At 38.0% G+C, this 18,476-nt stretch overlaps 1 protein-coding gene across 8 annotated transcripts in view; it reads right to left on the bottom strand.

Moving 5' to 3' along the window:
• The window catches only part of CDH8 (cadherin 8), a 222,286-nt gene that overhangs the window by 32,281 nt on the left and 171,529 nt on the right, over positions 1-18,476 (bottom strand). For all 8 annotated transcript variants that reach the window (XM_006016421.3, XM_025214370.1, XM_006016422.2 and 5 more), the window contains 2 exons: positions 16,096-16,217; positions 9,512-9,629 (listed from right to left, as the gene is read on the bottom strand). In XM_006016421.3, the coding sequence (XP_006016483.1) occupies positions 9,512-9,629; positions 16,096-16,217 (240 nt within the window). The remainder of the gene's footprint in view (positions 1-9,511; positions 9,630-16,095; positions 16,218-18,476) is intronic.

Genomic DNA, 18,476 nt, shown 5'->3' with positions numbered 1-18,476 from the left:
AGCGTCACCACACTGTAGTAACATATGTCACCTGATGTTGCCAATTCCTCATTTTTCTTATTAGTGAAAACAAATGTCAAAGTGCTAAAATGCTGTTATTCATCCTTTAGAGGCTGCGTTACATTCTGCCCTGTCATAGGATGGCCTCACATTTTACAATGTTGAATGAAAAGCCCAATGTCTGCTTGCTTACTAGGTATGATGAATTAAAGCCCATCACACTTACAGATCCCTAGCAGTTCCATTCAGCTTGACTAAGACTGGGGGACCAGAACACAACAAGCAGAGACCCCCGTGCTTCCATCTACCATGTCCATTTCTACAAGTAAACCTTGCAAAGTGGCAGCAATGGCATTCCACAAAAAAGTAGCATAAAACACAATTCCTTCCAGCTTTGTATTTCCTTCAGGGACAGAACTGCAGCAGCAAATTACAATGGCCTTTCTGCTGACTGAATAGAACTTACTGACATTTTGGCATACTTTGCCCTACTCAGAGCCTGCCTGCTCCATGATTTGGTTGAAAGTAAAGTTGTTGCAACATATCTCATCCAGTGCACCAAATGCCCTGATGGAAAATACGTAGGAGAAACTAAACAACTGTGCACCAGAATGAACGTACATCAAAAATCTATCAAAGACAACGATACCCAATTACCTGTCAGGGCACATTTCCCACAAGAACACCGCTCTCTCTCCAATCACTCAGTTATAATCCTCAAAGGGAATTCACAAAACACCTTTGGCAGACAAGCCTACGAACTTCACTTCATCAATCTACTGGATATGAGCAATCATGGACTACATATAGACATTGGATTTATGACACGTTATAACATGCCTGACATCTGACTCCCCAGGTAAACCCTCCACTTTTTGCCAGCTATATTCATTCCCTTTCCCCACTCCACCTCCTGTCTCTCATCCTTTGATTACAGCTATATTCATTCCCCAGCCCGCCCCCCACACCTGTTTCTCACTTATTGACCAACTCAATTTACATTTTAACTGACTGGCTTTCCTGCATATGTACTGGCCTCTGGCTGCTTTACTACTCCATCCAGGAAGAGCACAAACCATGTGCAGATGCTTTCTCTGCCTGATGAAGGGTAATTGTACCTGAAAGCTTGCAAAGAAGACATTTTCCAACTAAGTCTAATAAAAGATATCGGATTTACTCAAAGAACCTTTTCTGCCTATGGCAGCAACATTGACTTACCACTAAACATCCAGAAACTAGGTTTTTACTTCCTCTTAGCTCTCTTGGGTCTGCATATAATACTAGTCAGAAACTGGGCCTTATTCTTGTTAGTGATGGCCCAAAGACATCATCTCAGATCTAAATGCCCTTAATCTTTGCATAATTTAATGCTTAGGGCTCAAAATTAAATATTTTTTGTCTCTTAAGCATATGGCTTTTAACTACATCCTGTAAAAAAATTTCAATAGAGCAGTTTTCAATCAGAAAACATGATTCCACAAATGTTTCCTGGCAACATAATTTCATTGAAATGTTCACAGTAAATCAAACATTTCATTCTGATGAGGTCAAAACATTTCATTTTGACTTCATTATTCTGAATTTTTAAATTATATTTTAGATTTTAGAAGTCAGAACAACTGAAGCATAATATCTTAAGTGTATTAGAATTTGCGATCCTTTTTCAATAAACTACATGAAATACTGTATAAAAAATTCCAAGACTTTTCATTCCAATTCAGTACTAAATCAAAATTTAAGTTTTAAAATTTTGCACAGCTCTGCTTTTTAAGATAGAACTCTATAACAAAATTAATAATATGGTATCTATAGAAAATGTGGTAAACTTGCATTTTTTTTTCAGTTTAGTTCTTTTGATATATAATTATGCAGACTACTTTGGACCCAATTCTGTCTCCTTCATATTCAATAGTACCTTACCAGGCAAGCAGCCCCACTGATTTCAAGCTGCAGAGTTATGCCCATAATAATTAAAGAAATTCTAACCACTGGTCTTTCCTAGGCTTAGCAATTTATTCCTTTACATATTATTAAACATATGTATTCAATATTCTAAGTGCACACACACATTACTGGTGTTTCAGAAGGAGTGACAAAATATTCGTGTATATTCAGGAGCGTAGTACCTGCTCCCTTGATCACATCCCTTGATTTTTTTTAAGCACTAATGAGGATGTGATTTGATACGTTAGAACTGCACTTTGGAAAAATGTGCAACTGCCTTAATTACTTATGTATAAAAATGAGGATGATAGTTAAATACATTAAAAGCACACAGGCATGAGCTTCCCCATTGTGAAACTATCCCTGGGGTAGATGGCAGCTGGGCCACAAACTTTCCCCGAGGCACCTGTAAAAGCTGCATGAGTCCGCAAAGGAATTAGAGGATTTACAGCACACACACAAAGGGCCATATGGGTGCTGTTATTCTGGAGAAGCACAGTACACCCATAAGACAAAAATGGGTTTAGTGATGTCCCTGATTAAGTCATTTATATCTGAGATCAGTAGGTTAGCTGGGAAGAGAAAAGCCAAGACATTCAGGTGGCAGTAACATGTCTTAAGTCTTTGAGATACAGGTTTGGGAAAGCAAAGTCTGGTGCTAAATCAGATGCTAAGAAAATGATGAATAAGCAGACTGACTAAGAAATGAAGTAAGAGAAACCTCTAATTTTATTGAGAAAAAAACTCTTCACACCAAAGGGTTACCATAGAGGGAGCAAAAATACTACTCCCTGGGCATGTCTACATGAGATGTTTAACTTCACATTAACATAGTATACTGTGAAGTAAGCATGTACAGACACACATGCTTACTTCACAGTAAACCTCCCTAATACCGAGTAAATTTGCTACCTGCAAATGCAAGTAGCAAATTTACTCGGCATTAGTAATGGCACCACAGCGCTCATGTAGATGCCTGACTGGGAGCAAAATCTGCTTCCCTGCCTCTGGGAGCTGCCCACTGCTGGGGCAAGCTCTGTCACAGGAGCCTGGGTGGGGACTATGTCCCCCTGCACTGGAAGCAGGGAGGTCCAAGTCCCCTGCTCCCAGATTGCAATCAAGGAGTGGGAGCTGGGAGATCCATTGTGATTGGGGAGCAGGGGGCTGGGAGATCCTTATCTCCCAGCCTGAGCCCCACAACTGTGGAGCTCAGGCTGGGAGATAAATAAATGTCTCCAGCAGCAGCCTCACAGTCGCAAAGCCAGTGCTGCAAACTTGTTCCACCCCCAGCTCCATAAGCATGGAGCTGGTGGGGGGCAGGGGACAAGTTCCCTAGTCCCTGGCCTGCATGCCTGGTTGGGGACCATGTCTTCTTGCTCTGGCAGCAGGGATTTTGCAGCCCCCACTCCCTGATCATGATTGTGGAGCAGGGGCAGGAAGCTTGTTCCCAGCCCCCCACTTCATGACTGCAATTGCAATCATGGAGCAGGCTGTAGGAGTGCCCTGCATGGGAACAGTGCCCTGCCCAGCCTGGAGCTGGCTGGGACCTGCCCCTGACTAGGAGAGTTCCCAATCAGCCCCAGGCTGTGTGGGGAAGCATGTGCAACCTGGAGGTGGCTAGGGACTGTCCTGTTCCAGGCAGTCCCCAGACAGCTCCGGGCTGCACATGCAGACTTCCCCATGCAGCCTGGGGCTGGCCACTAACTGTCTTAGTCGGGGCAGGTCCTAGCCCTGTGTCCCAATGAGGTGACTGAGGCATAGGGCTTGGAAAAAGCTGCAGGGGTAGGGTGCATTCCACTCCCCTGCCCTGATCTGCTGGTGGGGCAGCTAGCAGCGAAGTAGCTGCTAGCTGGCCCACCAGCAGATTGGGACAGGGGGTATGGGACCTGCCCCTCCCCTGCAGCTCTTTCTAAGCCCCACAGTCAGGAAGTCAGGGCCATGAGCTCCCTGCTGCCAGGGCAGAGGGACATTGCCCCACCCCAGCAGCAAGCTGTCTCTTGGCCTTGTGCTCCCTGCCAGTCCCTGGGCTAGCACCCAGGGGGAGCCTGGATCTCCCTTCAGTGGCAGCAGGGGCACATTGCAGGGCTGCAGGGAACTGGGAGCAAATTTTCTTCCTAATCCTCACATGTATAGACACCTACCCAAAAACCCTCACTCTTGAGTAGCTTACCTCACAGTAAATCTAGACTGGAGGAAATGCCTGTGTAGATGTGCCCTCTGAGTAGGTGTTTGACAATTCTGCTTAAGCAAATGTTTGGTAGGAAAAGAATTGAGCTCTTTTTCTCATTTTATTACACTCCAAGCAAGATTGACAGAGAAACATTTTTAATGTTTTCTGATATCAAACATATTTCAGAAGGTGACTTTATTATTTTTACTTTAGAAAGCAAAATGAGGTACTCTATGGGAGTATTTTTTTAGATTGTTCAAAATCATTTGGAAATGATGGCTTATACTTGTGAAGGAGATGATATGAGGCAGCAAGTTTTAAGTAAGATTCTAGTACAGGTTGATAAATAATTTAGCTAGGAATTGGGGTACATAAAACATGATTATAACAGGCTATCTTGCTTTCACCACATGACATATTGTCTATTCCTTTCAAGCTAGCCTACTAAGGAAATAACTAGCAGAGTAAACTATGGATCCCTTCCCAATGCAAGGGAACTAGACTTTTTAGCATGGATACACCACAAAATATTATATATATGTATGACTACAATACCAAAGCTACCCACACATCAAGAATGGCATGGTAACATTTGATTTTGTAGGAACATAGAACCAAAGAATGGAAGAGATTACTAGGCCCCAAGTATAGTCAATCACCTGTGATCCTTGACAAACATGGAATAAACATTTGTCTAACAGGATACACACAAGCATCCCTCCTACACACCACCGTTGCAAAGCATCTGATAACAAATTTAGGGCTGTAAGTACAAAAGAAAACCCTACAATATGCCACAGGGAGGGAACAGGAGTGAGAAGTTACAGAAACTACAGAAAAATGTAGCATTACACTATATATGACACTTCTATTAAATGGCAACCTGCTAATAACAGATTATAATAACCCTCTTCATTGTCTTTCTTATGTATCACCCAATAATTATTTTAGTATTAGGAATTTAGTATTGTGCTTGCTGGGGGAGAAGAGCTGTGTGCATTTCTTGGAGAGATGGTGACAGCTAAAGCCTCTCTGTAGGAGAAGGGGTGGAGGCTTGTGGGGGACATTGGGGAAGAAAGGTGGGGCTCAACGGGGATGGTGGAAGTGGATGGACAGGAAGCTGGGCTGTGTGCAAAAAAGTTTGTTGTATCTGGATGTCAGTGGCAGTTGGGAGGTGTGGCTGGGATTGGCAGAAAGATTAGCTTGCGTGGGAATTCAGGTGACAGAGGGGTAGTTGGGAAGAGGGGAGGAGCTGGAGTTTGTGGGTGTTGGGATATTGTTTGGGGAATACTGTCTCTGAGTTGTTTGTTCATTGTAAGCCCCTCTGAGCCTTTTGGTTCGCTCAGGATAGAAATCTAATAAATAAAGATATTTTGTCCAAACTCAAAGCTTGAGTAGGCAGGCTGGACTTTGGGCAGGGAGAAAAAAGGAACAACTTTGGGAGTAAACCTGCATGAAACTGATGTGACCTTTTAATCACACCGGCACATGCCCAGGCTCTGCCAGTGCTCACAGACCTCATGCTTAGGCAGCTGAAACTCGCCATATTCTCTGTGCGGCAAGCATCTGCAGCTATGGGTACTGCAGACTATTTAATTCATGGCATGTTTTTGTTAGGAAACAGTTTTGAAGGAATGAGAGGAATCAGCACAATTCTGTCTTTGGGACAAATCTGGAAGCTTTTCCAATGTATGGTGGCCACACATGATGTAATTTTTCACTGACAATTCTATTTGCAATAAAACAAAAGTTTCAAAGCAAAACTCTGAAAACGGCTTTTTATCAAAAGGCTCTGATCTTAATTGTCTTAGCAATAGGAATAATAAAGAGCTTGGATTCTTTAATGTTTCGTACACTTGAAATATACAGGAGAAATATGTCAAAACAGGAGAAAATTAAATGTACTAGCACCAGATATCCAATAACATTTTTGTGAAGATCATACTTCTGTTAAAAGACTATAATCACATCCCATTTTCAGAGGACTCATTTCAGTTCAGTATACTGGTGCCATGAAGTAACAACATTTATCAGTTTCCTAACTTTCTGTCAGCATTGGATTATGTATTTACATGATTGGTAACCCAATAGAGTAATGTTTACTGTGAAACTTTATGATTGCATTTTGTGATGGAGAAATAGAGAGATATCTGACTTCTGACCAGTAAAAAATGCCTCTGCTTGCAATACAGTTCTAGATACCAAGCCAATTTCAATAGTTTTTTCAGTGGGAAAAAGTCGCTCATTTGGCTAAGTTTAAAAAAAAAAAGTTTGACCAACCCCAGGCAGTGACACAAGGTTAAGAAAAAATGTTCAGTAACAGAAGTTTTGTGCTGGTATCAGAACAGGAAGAAATATAAGGAAAAATAGAAAGAAACTCAATGAATATTGTTTTCTGAGAGCTGATCATGGGACTTTAGGTGAGTTATATGATGACATTCATGATAACTGTTTTAGCCAAGTTATCAAAAAAGCAGCAGAGGCCCCTATGGGTTATTTCAGGATGTCTTGTCTACAGAAGATGTTGTAAATATGCAGATGTACCAGTCTGAGCAGAGAAAAACCTTGTCATGGTGCCTGTAAATCATTTTGCAGGAACAGAATGTAGCTATGATCACTGGCCAATTTCTGTAACACATAATGTAACATTAGGAAAAGTGTTTTGTCGAATGTTAAGGAAGACACAAACATTATGTCAAGTGGTCAATAAAAACATTTGGCAAAGGCATGTTTTAGCCTATTATAATATCTGTAGTCATCTGTGCAACACAGATAAGGCATCGCTGCCATTTTTAGATTGCCTACTGGCAATCTGGAAGGTTCAAAAGCTACATCAACTAATAGGGGTAAGCTGTGTGAATTAATAGGCATCAGTGCTTTCGATTTTGTAAGTATGTAGAAAGAACGTATGATTTCAAAAGCAGTTGTCAAGTGCTAGTGCCAAAAGACGTCAAATGATACCACTACTTCTTCAAGTGTGACAAATGTCAGATATTCCCAGTAATGCTAATACTACACAAAGGATGATGCAGGATGCAGGAAAACAGTTTCAGAAAGACCCTAGAAAAGAGAGACTTTTGTTCACCATTGTGCTTCACAAAGTATGGAGAAAGAGGAGAAATGGGGGTAAAGGCGGGGAAAAGAATTGACGGGAATGTTTACATAGGCATAAAGAACAAAATCAGTAAAATCAGTAATATATACACTTACACACACAATAGTATATATACTTAGTTTCATTAATTTGATTCAATTAGATATATATTTAAATTAGATTTATAAATTAAAACTTTAAAGAGATATCGGGATTAATTCCATTTGCAGTTCACGGAAGTCATTCTGCAACAGAAAAATGTATTCCTGACTTGCACTTATATCACTAAGAGCAGAATTTGGCCTAATGATTTAACTTTTATAGAAACATTTAGCAGAAATAGCCAGTTATACTTAACTTGCTGCTACAAAGCAAAGAGTTATTGAGTTTATGTGGGGTGAGACTTCATCTTGTATTAGTCTACATCTTTGCATTTGTCAGGAATCCTTCCTTGCACAAGTGAATATTTATTCAGCAGATAAAACTAACCACACATGGAATATTTTATGTAGGCTATAGTCTTGATAAAAAAAAAAAAATGCTTTACAGGTACGTGCAGTTGGAATAACATTCAATGATAGAGATATATTAAACCCATCGTGTCTCTTCAAGTGGAATTTGATAACAATATATTTATTTCTTAATGGGATATGAATCACTTCCTCTTAAAAAAAATACAAGAGGAGGGTTTCAGTCAACAAAAGATGTTTTGTTGATTAAAGTACCATAACATTTCAATTATAAAACATAACATCTACATTGTACCTAAAATGCCTTTTTTCCCCTCCCAGTGATGCTATAAAAAGGGCCCTATTCCTCCTACTTAAGCCATTAAGTATTTTGCCACTGACTTCAATCGGGAGCTAAAAGGAGTCTTAAAAGGGGAACAGATTGGAAAGGGAAGGTTAATTAGTGGTATGATTATCTCTGATCATCTCTGTTCAAAAAGGAATGTTAAAACCTTTGCTTATTTTGACAGGCTGTGAAGGGAAACCACTGTTTATGGGAGCTTCATATTTAAGGTACTTAAATCAATTTGTATTCTAATACTGAGGACTATGAAAAAGGATTTTTAGTCACTTTATTTTTTATGCCAATAAAAGTGCTAACTAAAATAATATAGCTTCATAAAGACTCCCTCATTTTTTTATAAAGATGCATACATAATAATAAATACACTTGCAATGAATGATGCTACATACCTAAAAGAAAAGACCATCATATATTTAGATAGGTACAGGAATATAGCTTTTTTATAATATATTTATCAAAGCAGAACCATCATCCTCCACTGGCTGCTACAGATAGAATAACAAAATCATTATGAAAAAAAGCATATTCTTATTTATTTAAGAGGTTATATATTATGTTTACACACAGAAGTTAAGTTTCATATTAATACTAGCAAGGCTGACTTGCATGTTATGATTTCCTTCATTATTCTTGCATGTATATGAAATATGAGACTGTACTTTATTCAGATTCCCAAATAGTATGCAATATTATAAAAAAAGAAATGTTTCCTCAACGTATAAATAATTGCAAATACAAATACATTGGCACTATTTATAGAATAACTCTGATCATTTCCCATGATTTCCTTATGACCTTCAAGTATGGCTGCAAGCCAAGAAAAAGGATCAGTCTAAATTTATTTTTCAGCAATAGTAAAATGGATCAAATTTATTTTCTACATTTCTTCCACCATGAACGAAATTCCACTTCTATAGTATTACAAGATGAAACTATGCCCTTCCTCTGAAACAGTAATATAAATACAAAGTGCCCTTCAAGACTATGCTGACCTAACATTTTTTTCATCCTAGTTAAACATGCTTAACTGTAATATTTCAGAATCTCTATAAAGGCACCAAGCTGGCTTAAAATTTGTCTCCATTTGGGGATTTAGTAAACATTTAATTAGATGCTCCCAAGGAGATGTGAGCCAATGTAGGTTCAAAATTTATTTATCAATGTGGTTTCAAAACTCTCGTTTTACAATATATCTTTGAGATCTTAAAATGAACAGAACTAGAACAGGAATTAAATCCATCCTTTCAAGTTTTCTGTAAGCGAGTGAATTGTTCTGTGGATCTAAATTCAGTGTTCATTTTACTTTCCTTATCTACTGCACAGATACTGGAAATAGCTGGAGAGATGTAATTATGGTACCATTAGACAGATAAGCCACATTCTAATTGCTCAAGGGACAAATTGGCAAAGTAAATGGAAGTCAACAAAGCAATGCAAAACAGAAATAAAGTAAGTTATACAGCATACCATTACATACATTTTATATTTACCTTCATTTTTCTTGATAGTGAAATTTGGATTGTTGACCATTTCAGGAAGAAGACTATATAGGAAAAAATGTCCATTTTTAGGGTCATCTTTATCAACAGCACTAACAATCTGAATTATCTGCAATAGAAAAAGGTTACATAAAATTTACAGGCTCTTTACAGGTTGTATTGAGCAGCAGCATCTAGTTTGAAAAACTAACCTGCTAAATATAAATATACTGCACATTTCTGTTGGGCATTATAAAAGGCATTTCATTCTAGTGCTACAGACATTATCTGGCTAGTGCTGTGATTTCACAAGACTAAAAAGGACCATCATTTACACTCCTGTATGAACTACACAGAACTTAGGCCAATGCATACAAAAATATGAGGGCTATTTCCTATTTAACCTGTCCCAGAAAATGGCAAGCAGAAAATGAGCAAAGTCTTGGCTGCCTCCAAATAACTTGTCAGACACAGTAACTCCAAGTGTGAGAGCATAATAATGTATTATTCTGCAAAAGAAAAAATGGGGAGGAATTTTGACTTGAAGGTATGACTTGCATATAGGGGTGTAGGTTGTAGCCGTGTTGGTCTAAGGACATAGGCGGACAAGGTTCTTTTGGTGAATTGGATCTCTCTTATTATTTAAGTATTATTTTATTATTAAGTATTTAAGTTGGTCTAATAAAAGAACCTTGTGTGAGTTGCATATATGAGTTTTTCTTGGTTTGGAATATTCTTGGCTCAGAGTCATGCCGAGAGGTATGGACAACACCTTCATCTCCCTTCTCCTCCAAACCATCTTACCAAGTGGTTTTGTTTTTTTCTGTTGAATAAACATGAAGATTACCTTTTGATTTAAAATTCTGTGTGTCTAATATCAGGTTACTGGTCATTTTTTTTTTTTTAAGTTAGATGGAAATCTGAGCACATAATTAGAGTTCATGGAGTTGTGGAGGAAATTCCTTTTTCAGAAAGCAGACAATGTTTATGCTTTTTATATAAAGCTTGACAATTCTTGCACGATAAAAAATGGAAAACCAGGTGCATTTTAACACAACAAACTTCACAGGTTTTGCATGTGCTCCAGAATATAGCATGTGATCTTAGACAAATTTGGAAGGGATTTTTTAAAAATCACAATATGTTCCAAACATTTTAAAATGATCTGCATGGGCAGCACTTATTATGTATAATACACAGAAGTGTATATGAATCATCCTGTAATCCATATTGGAGAAGGATATAGTTTTTAAATCATCATTTTTAGGAAAACAAGAATGTCTCAGTGAGGGAAAGTACATTATTACAAATGTTAGCATCTAACACTACATATCACATACATTATAATATTCATTATCACTCTCCCCCTTTTTTTTTCTACCAAAGTTGAAAGCAGGAATTAAAAGCTCTCTTAAAATAGATAACCAAATAGGACAAATAGCAAGATATTAAATAAAAGGCACTTATTTATGTAGATTTGGATTAAGGCCCATCAATAACACTTCATCCAGATGTTAAAGTTTATAAGCAAAAAATCTGTGATGCCTTCATTACCCATGCCATTCTGTATCCTGTATAGTCCAGAAATATTATGAAAAATAATGTGGAGGGTTTATATATTAGTATATGTATTAACTTTTACATCTCTATGTTGCCAACATCTCTATGTTGGCAATGATAGGTTGCCAACTTGCTATGATTTGAAAAGGAAGCAAAAAGTACTTGAAAATGGCCTAAAATAATATTTTCTTCTATAAAATAGTTTGCCAATCAGATCATGGGACCTCCTGGCACAAAATGGTGATTTTTTTTCTTCCCAAAGGTTTTAAGTTCCAATTGAGGGTTGTAAGATATCAAGACCTTAAACCTATATTTTGACCATGGCCAAATATTTTCATTCTACTTTTTAAGCCATTGAAATTACAGCAGAATTCCAATTTTTCATGTAAAGATTAAAACAATTGAGTTTGTTTTGAATCATGTCTTTTTCAAAGGTAAAGATTTACGGCGTTATAGGAAGTAGTCCTGAAGGTATGGATTACTGAGCAGAGGGAAATTTAGGTGGTCAAGTACGCATGAGTGCAATTTATGACATGACTGTGCCATTTAAATATCTGCTGATTGTTTAAGTGGCAATTCTCACCAATGTTATGTGAGAGAATTGGTTCTAATTATTGCTTGAACTGTCTCTAGGGTTTCAATTTATATAACAGATAAGTCACAAGTGAGCAACCATACAGCCAAGGGCTTTTCAGCTCCTGGATACTCTGCAAGATTAGGATAGTTTATTATTTACATTGGAAATCTTAGAGAAGTGGAATGAGTGGGCACATGCACGTCTGCATGTTTATGTGAGTTTTCAAAGAGCATGGATGCATCTTACTCTCCACTGACACCTATGCCCTCCATTGCAATTCTTCCTCCTCATCCTTTCTTACAACCCTCCAGGTTATCAAATTATTATTTTTCTTCAAAATGCCTAAAATATACATGCAAAAGACAATATTACAGCTAGTGAAATATTACAGTTGTTTACATGCAGAAGACAAAAAATTAAGTTGGTGTTCCCATAGCAACCTCTCTCCTCCTTTGTGTGCATGCATTACAATAAGGCTTTTATAAGCACATAACATATATGCAGTAATATGAAACTACTGCATATGTTTGTATCTGTGGTAGGAAAAAAACCCAAAAACTTTTAGTACCTTCTCTTTATTACTGTGCTGATGAGCATGTCATATTGCTCAGTGTTGTGTGATCGTGTAATAAAAGACACTGGCAGCAGTTCTCTGGCTCTCATTTTGTGGTTCATAACATACTAGAGACTTTTGTTGGTGAACTATCCTCTCTACCCCTCAGATAATTTTCTTCCTTTTCCATGGGTAACACAAAGCACAAGTAGGATCTCCATAAATTATAGTTTGAGAACTGATTTACTGCAATGCATGTATGTCAGCAGCAGTATTAAGGTTAGTACCCTTTACTTTGCTCAATCCTGAATTTTCTGATATTTTTCCATGTCAAATTTTGACCTTGATGTTCTATTAACAAAGTTCATTCATATCATTGAATATGTATCTATACTTTGGATGAGAGCACTAAATCAGCATGTCTTAACAGGTATATCTGGACTGAAAATAACAATTAGAATATCCCAAAGGACCTTTCAACATTATATTCTGCATCCTTATAGTACAATTCTGCAGAACCACAAATGCCTAAAATTTGCTACCATTTCCTAAAATACCCAGCATTTCCAAACTACTATCAATGTAGTAGCAGTGAATTATACAGAAAAGTAAGTATCAACTATAAGTTCTTATACATTGTACCTATTTCTGCCATGATTTAAATATAAACTTAATTATACTCTAAACACACCAGAGTCTGCAGCATTACTGAATACAGCTCTTTGTGATTAGAAAACTTTACATCAGTAGAACAGAAGTGAAAATGGGAGGCAATGAGATTTCACAAAGTACAACTACACTTTCATGAGTATAATACCCCAAACTCCAAAACTTTAACAGAAAGTATGCTGTTCAGTCACATTTTGTGGGTCAGCCGAGTTACCCTGAAAATTCACAGTGGTGAGCAATTAGATTATGCTCAGTATAATTAATTCAGGCCTGGGCAGCAAGACCCAATCAGCTCTGGGCAGCGAGACATAGGAAGTCCAGTTGGATGGACTTCCCATGTGGACGTGATCCGTCTGCTTTTATGGACGTTGCACTCTTTTACAAAAACTGAAAGTAGTATGGTGGAGATAAATAGTCACAGGGCTTAGTAGAAAGTTGTAATCTATTTTAAACTAGCCCACGCAAATAATGACTGAGCTTGCTAGGGTTAGCAAATTCCAATTATGCAGCAAAAGTTAATACTAAAAGGAGTGTATATGCTTTAGCTTAACAATAAGTTACTTTTTTCCCTTTGTAAAACTAGCTAAAAGACTTTTTGTTGGCAATTCATGTTGTACGTAAAAATATGCAGAGTTCTTAAAAATGAACACACACACACAAAGATGCACATACATGTGCACACTTTTCCTCCCAGCTTTAAGTTTTGTATTCTGATGTTATAAAGTCAGAATAGTAGCAAAGAAAATACATCTGGCAATGTTATACATCAACAGTTTTTAATACATTCTGTCACGTCACCAGCAGCCGCGGTTGCCACTCTCAATTATATCAGGACCCAAAATAGAACACTTGGAACACTGAACTGTAATAGATGGTTCAGTCAATATATTTAGGGACTGCAAATAAGGTTTATAAAAGGTTCAGATGTAATCTTTTCCCTTAAGGTGATTCAAATTCAATTTGAACTTACATTTAAGTTAAACTGAAAATGTAAATATACTGAAATAGTATAAAGCAATTGCACCCTTTCTTTACATGCAACATTCAGCTTTAGAATTTGAAAGGACCAGCCAATTTAGGGCTTAGCTTTTACCTATAAGGGTGATCGTTTTCCTATGTTAATCTATTTATGTCTGGGAGATGTATTATTAACCCTACTTCAGCTATATTTTTAATGGTGAACTTTGATTTATCAATCTATTTAATTCTAAAATTTGAATGTAGATTCTGAGCTAAGTATGATGTTAGAAGCCAACCAACGTAGATACTGAGATCTCAATATGAAGCTGGGCTTGCAAAGCATACACTTGTTTGAACGGCACACTCTTCACTGGATATCTACATGGGCCCTGAGTGCCGATTATATTGGGCACCTAAAAGGGCAGAACAAGGCCATATGGTATATGGTTCCTGGTGAGAGTTTTATACTCAGCAACATTTAGTGTTTCGATGGTTTCTCAGGCTCTCATCTGGGTAGATGTCACTGGCACAGTGCTGATGAGGCAGTACGCAGCTTGATGAACAACATGTTGGTGATTTTTCTCTATCATACTTCCAAAAATTTCAGGCATATTTTTATGACTGGCTTTTGACTAGCTAACTGAAATTCCCTTTGAAAAATCTAAATGGGGAGGGGTCTGGTAGAGAGAAGGAGGAGAAAGGGAGGAAAGGATATGACAAATTTTCACTGATTTTCAGCCAGCTCCAGTGTAGTATGAATGCTTACATGGATAAACACTGACATTTCCATGCAATACCTTTCTCATCCCTACCTCTAGCTGCCATCCATACTCTCATGCGGGGAGTAATCATTGAGCCTAGTATAACATAGAACATAAAACTAATGGAAATCTAAAATACACTCTGAAAGTATGAAGCTTAAGTACCAATAATAAAATCGACTCAATGGAAAGAAAAGTCCCTATATAAAAAGATGTTCGTCAATTATCTTCTCTTCAATGGTTATGAACAGTGTTTACAATGCAAATGAGGCATTTGTGACATCTATGTTGAAAATGGTGCTGGAAGGTCAAAACACTGATCTTTTGCAACAATCAAATCTTGGCAGAAAAAGGTTGTCATGTAGTACTGATACTACCAAAGAAAACAATTTTTGACTCTATTGTCAGGTAAGCTGCTTTGGCAAATAGTGAATTTAATGCCTAACACCCACATGAGGCACAAGAATAGTTGGATTAACAACTCTAGTGTCATGCTGTCAGCTGCTGTTTATTTAAATTAAAATGTCACTATCTAGAAATAAATTAGGTAGTTGAAAAACAGTGGAGTTCTGTAAAATACAGTGCTTCACAAACTGGACAGAAATTATTACATTTCAATTATGCTGTATCGTTTTGTAAAAACTGTCATGTTTTATCATATAGTTTATATTGCACATGAATCTGCATACTTGTACTTAAATAGAGACACAATGTAAAACCTTTGGAGGCTGGAGTTAGTTGGAAGAACCTGCAGTTTAAGCATTGCTTCTGAAACCTAACTAAATTTATGTGACCATTGTAACGACTCTTATTTCACCAAAATTAACATATCAGCACATCATGTGACCCACCAATTTTCACTGTACAACATCAAGTGATGTCACAAACCCCAAATTCATCAACTCCCAACTTCACTTCATGATCCCAACTATAGGTCTCTATCTTTTCATGTAAGGTTTTCTCTTGTAGCCCATAGTGTATCATATTTTTAAGCAACAGAAATCCAGGAACTGTAAAGATTAGAAGAATGGATTATCACAGTAGCTAAACTCTTGAGACAGACATTAGTCACAGGTGGGACACAGGAACTGTTGTCACCTAACAAAGTTGGGGTAAATTTCACCATAACAGAGAGACCTGAACTTGAGCGTCACAGTGGATCATAATTTTCTCCAACTCATGGACACCATCTGATGAAGTACTAAGCTCCCTTAATTGCTACTGAAATCAATGAAAATTACAAAGCCCTCAACACCTTACAGTATCAGGACCCAAACTACCCACCTCTACTTCGTACCTCATTATTCTCATTATCCATATACATAATGAATACTCTAAGTGAATATTAATAGCAGCTCATAGGGAAATGTGTTGAGATATAGGGATATCATATCAACAAGTCATCCCATACAAAAAATAAAAGTGATTTGGGGATATGATACAATTCTCATTTTTGACAGATAATAGGGAGAATTTACAAACAATTGCAAAACATCAACAACATGGAGATATTTACTTGTCCAGGCTTCCCATTCTCACATAAAAAGGCTTCGTGCTCTGATGCAAATTCAGGAGCGTTGTCATTAACATCAAGAACTTTGATAGCAACAGGCACTCGGGATACTTGACTGTGGTTCCCTAAGAGAAGAAAACATAGCATAAAAAGTAAGCATATTTCATTTGGGACTGATGGCACAAAGGGCCCACTATATACACACAGCAATGTGTAGTATCCCCATTCTCAATCTTAACTTAATTGGGCTGCTTTGTCCTCAATGAATTGTACAATCGGAGCAGAAGATAACGAAGGATGGCCAGTATTTCATGGAGGAAAAAAAGCGAATAAATCCCTATTGCAAACAGCAATTGTTGGAGATTAGCTCAATGAAGACCTTCTCAGACTAAATTGGTAGATTTTTCTTTGATGAAGTTTGTATTGTTTTATTGATAAAGTCCATTATACATGGAAAAAGAAAGCTGTAAACAACATAGATTTATTTCTTTGTTTATCTTTGGCAGAGCACAGAGCATTTTACTCTATTAGTTGTTCTGACTGCACATCTATTATTTCTTCTTTGCAAATACGATTAATGCTAAGACCCCAAATTGTGAGAAAGATGGATTGCAGGATTGACATAGGTAGAACTGGAGATTACTTTGGACTCTTAAGGCAGTCTGATTCATTTACAGTTGACCAGAGAAGTGGCTTATGAAGTTATCTTGCTGAAATAAAAGCCCATAATTTCTAACATTAAGCTATGTTGCATAAAGGAGTTCATCATGCCATTGTGAAATAACCTTGGTAAGCTGAATGGAAAGACAAGCTAGAGCAACAACCAGGGTTCTGCTTTTATCCAAGTTTATGGTCAATTTATTTTATTTTATATACTATTAAAAAAAAAAACAAACTTTGGAAGAATCTTTTTATGACATTGTTTCCTAAACCATGTACACATGACACTGAAATGGAAACAGACTATAGAGCTATTATAATGGCTAGAAAAAACTTACTGTAACCTAGATATTCCTATATCAGTAACCTTATCCAAAATCTGTTTATTAAGTAATGACATTTAACATAATTTACATCCATATTAGTTTCAATCACTCCAGGGCTTTGGAGAACCGCATGTCCAACTCTGGGCCTGACTTGCAAAGTACCAACTGACCTAAGTAAAAGTTTGGTCCAAATAAGTACTCCAGGATCAGTTCTTTTCAGACAACAGTAGGTAAAGAACAGGCAGACTTCCATGAAAATGATGGAAACTTCACTAATAAGTATATGAGATGCCATACATTCCTAGAAAAAAGGGCTGGAAAGAAATTCTGCAAGTCATCTAGTCCAATTGTCCAACCCCTTACCTGAATTAGAATCATCCCTATCTAAAGAATCCCATACAAATTCTTGTCTAACATATGACTAAAATGACACAGTCTATCCTGTCACTCAGCCAAAAGGGCATAGTACCCTAACCTGGTCCGGAAAAGCACAGAGACAATGGTGGTCAGTGTCCTGCTACTGGAAGGGTTGTTAAAATACACTTGAGAGATCCAAGGAAGAGGGCCAGAGCCTCTGCTATACAGGACGACAAAAACCCTTATAGTCTCTACCAATTTGTTCAGGGGGCAAAATACCTTCCTGACCCCAAATGTGTTTATTGGTATGACCCTGAGTGGAGGGACAAGACCCTCTGGCCAGGAACCTCTGGGTTTTAGTCACAATAGGAACACTGGTGTTAGAAATCATATTTTTCTTTTTTAAAGCACCTGTCATCCCAGAATTTCTAACCACTTTTCAAATGGTCTTTGATTCTCAGAATATCGCTGTGAAACATATAATTACAGAATAGGTCAAATGAGCCACGGAGAGGATATGGGATCAATCCAAAAAAGGCACTGAAATTTCCACTGATTTCTAATGATAGTGGAAGCAGAGCACTTTGCACTTACGGGGCAAGTACGAGCTATCAATAGAAACTGATGTAAACATAAGGAAAAAGTATATAGAAGTCACTGTCACGGCGGGGACCCGCAGGAGGGCCGTGATCTCCTTACGGCCCCATCACCATGCAAAGTCAGCCCAAGGGCACCCTCGATTCTCGCCTGCCACGTCTTGCTGGTAAATATAATAGGAGGCTGCCTTGCGTCTCCTTGGGCATGTTAGAAGGGACCTCGGTCCCCGTGTGTTCCTGGACCCCCTGGGGGTCTCCCGGTATGATGGGTGCTCCCCAGGCACCCTAGCCTTATGGACCACGCGTGGCTCCTACCAACCCCTAATACCACGCCCCAAGCCTCGCAGATGGGATAGACGCTGGTATGTCTCTTTACCTATATACTGCCCATCTCTCGGGCCTCCTCTACGTACTCTCGCCCACTCTCTGGGCCTCCTCTGCTGTG

This window comes from Alligator sinensis, unplaced genomic scaffold (assembly GCF_000455745.1).
Source record: "Alligator sinensis unplaced genomic scaffold, ASM45574v1 scaffold349_1, whole genome shotgun sequence".
Taxonomy (NCBI): domain Eukaryota; kingdom Metazoa; phylum Chordata; order Crocodylia; family Alligatoridae; genus Alligator; species Alligator sinensis.
Note: the sequence above shows the minus strand (reverse complement) of the source record. Positions and strands in the feature narration are given on the sequence as shown.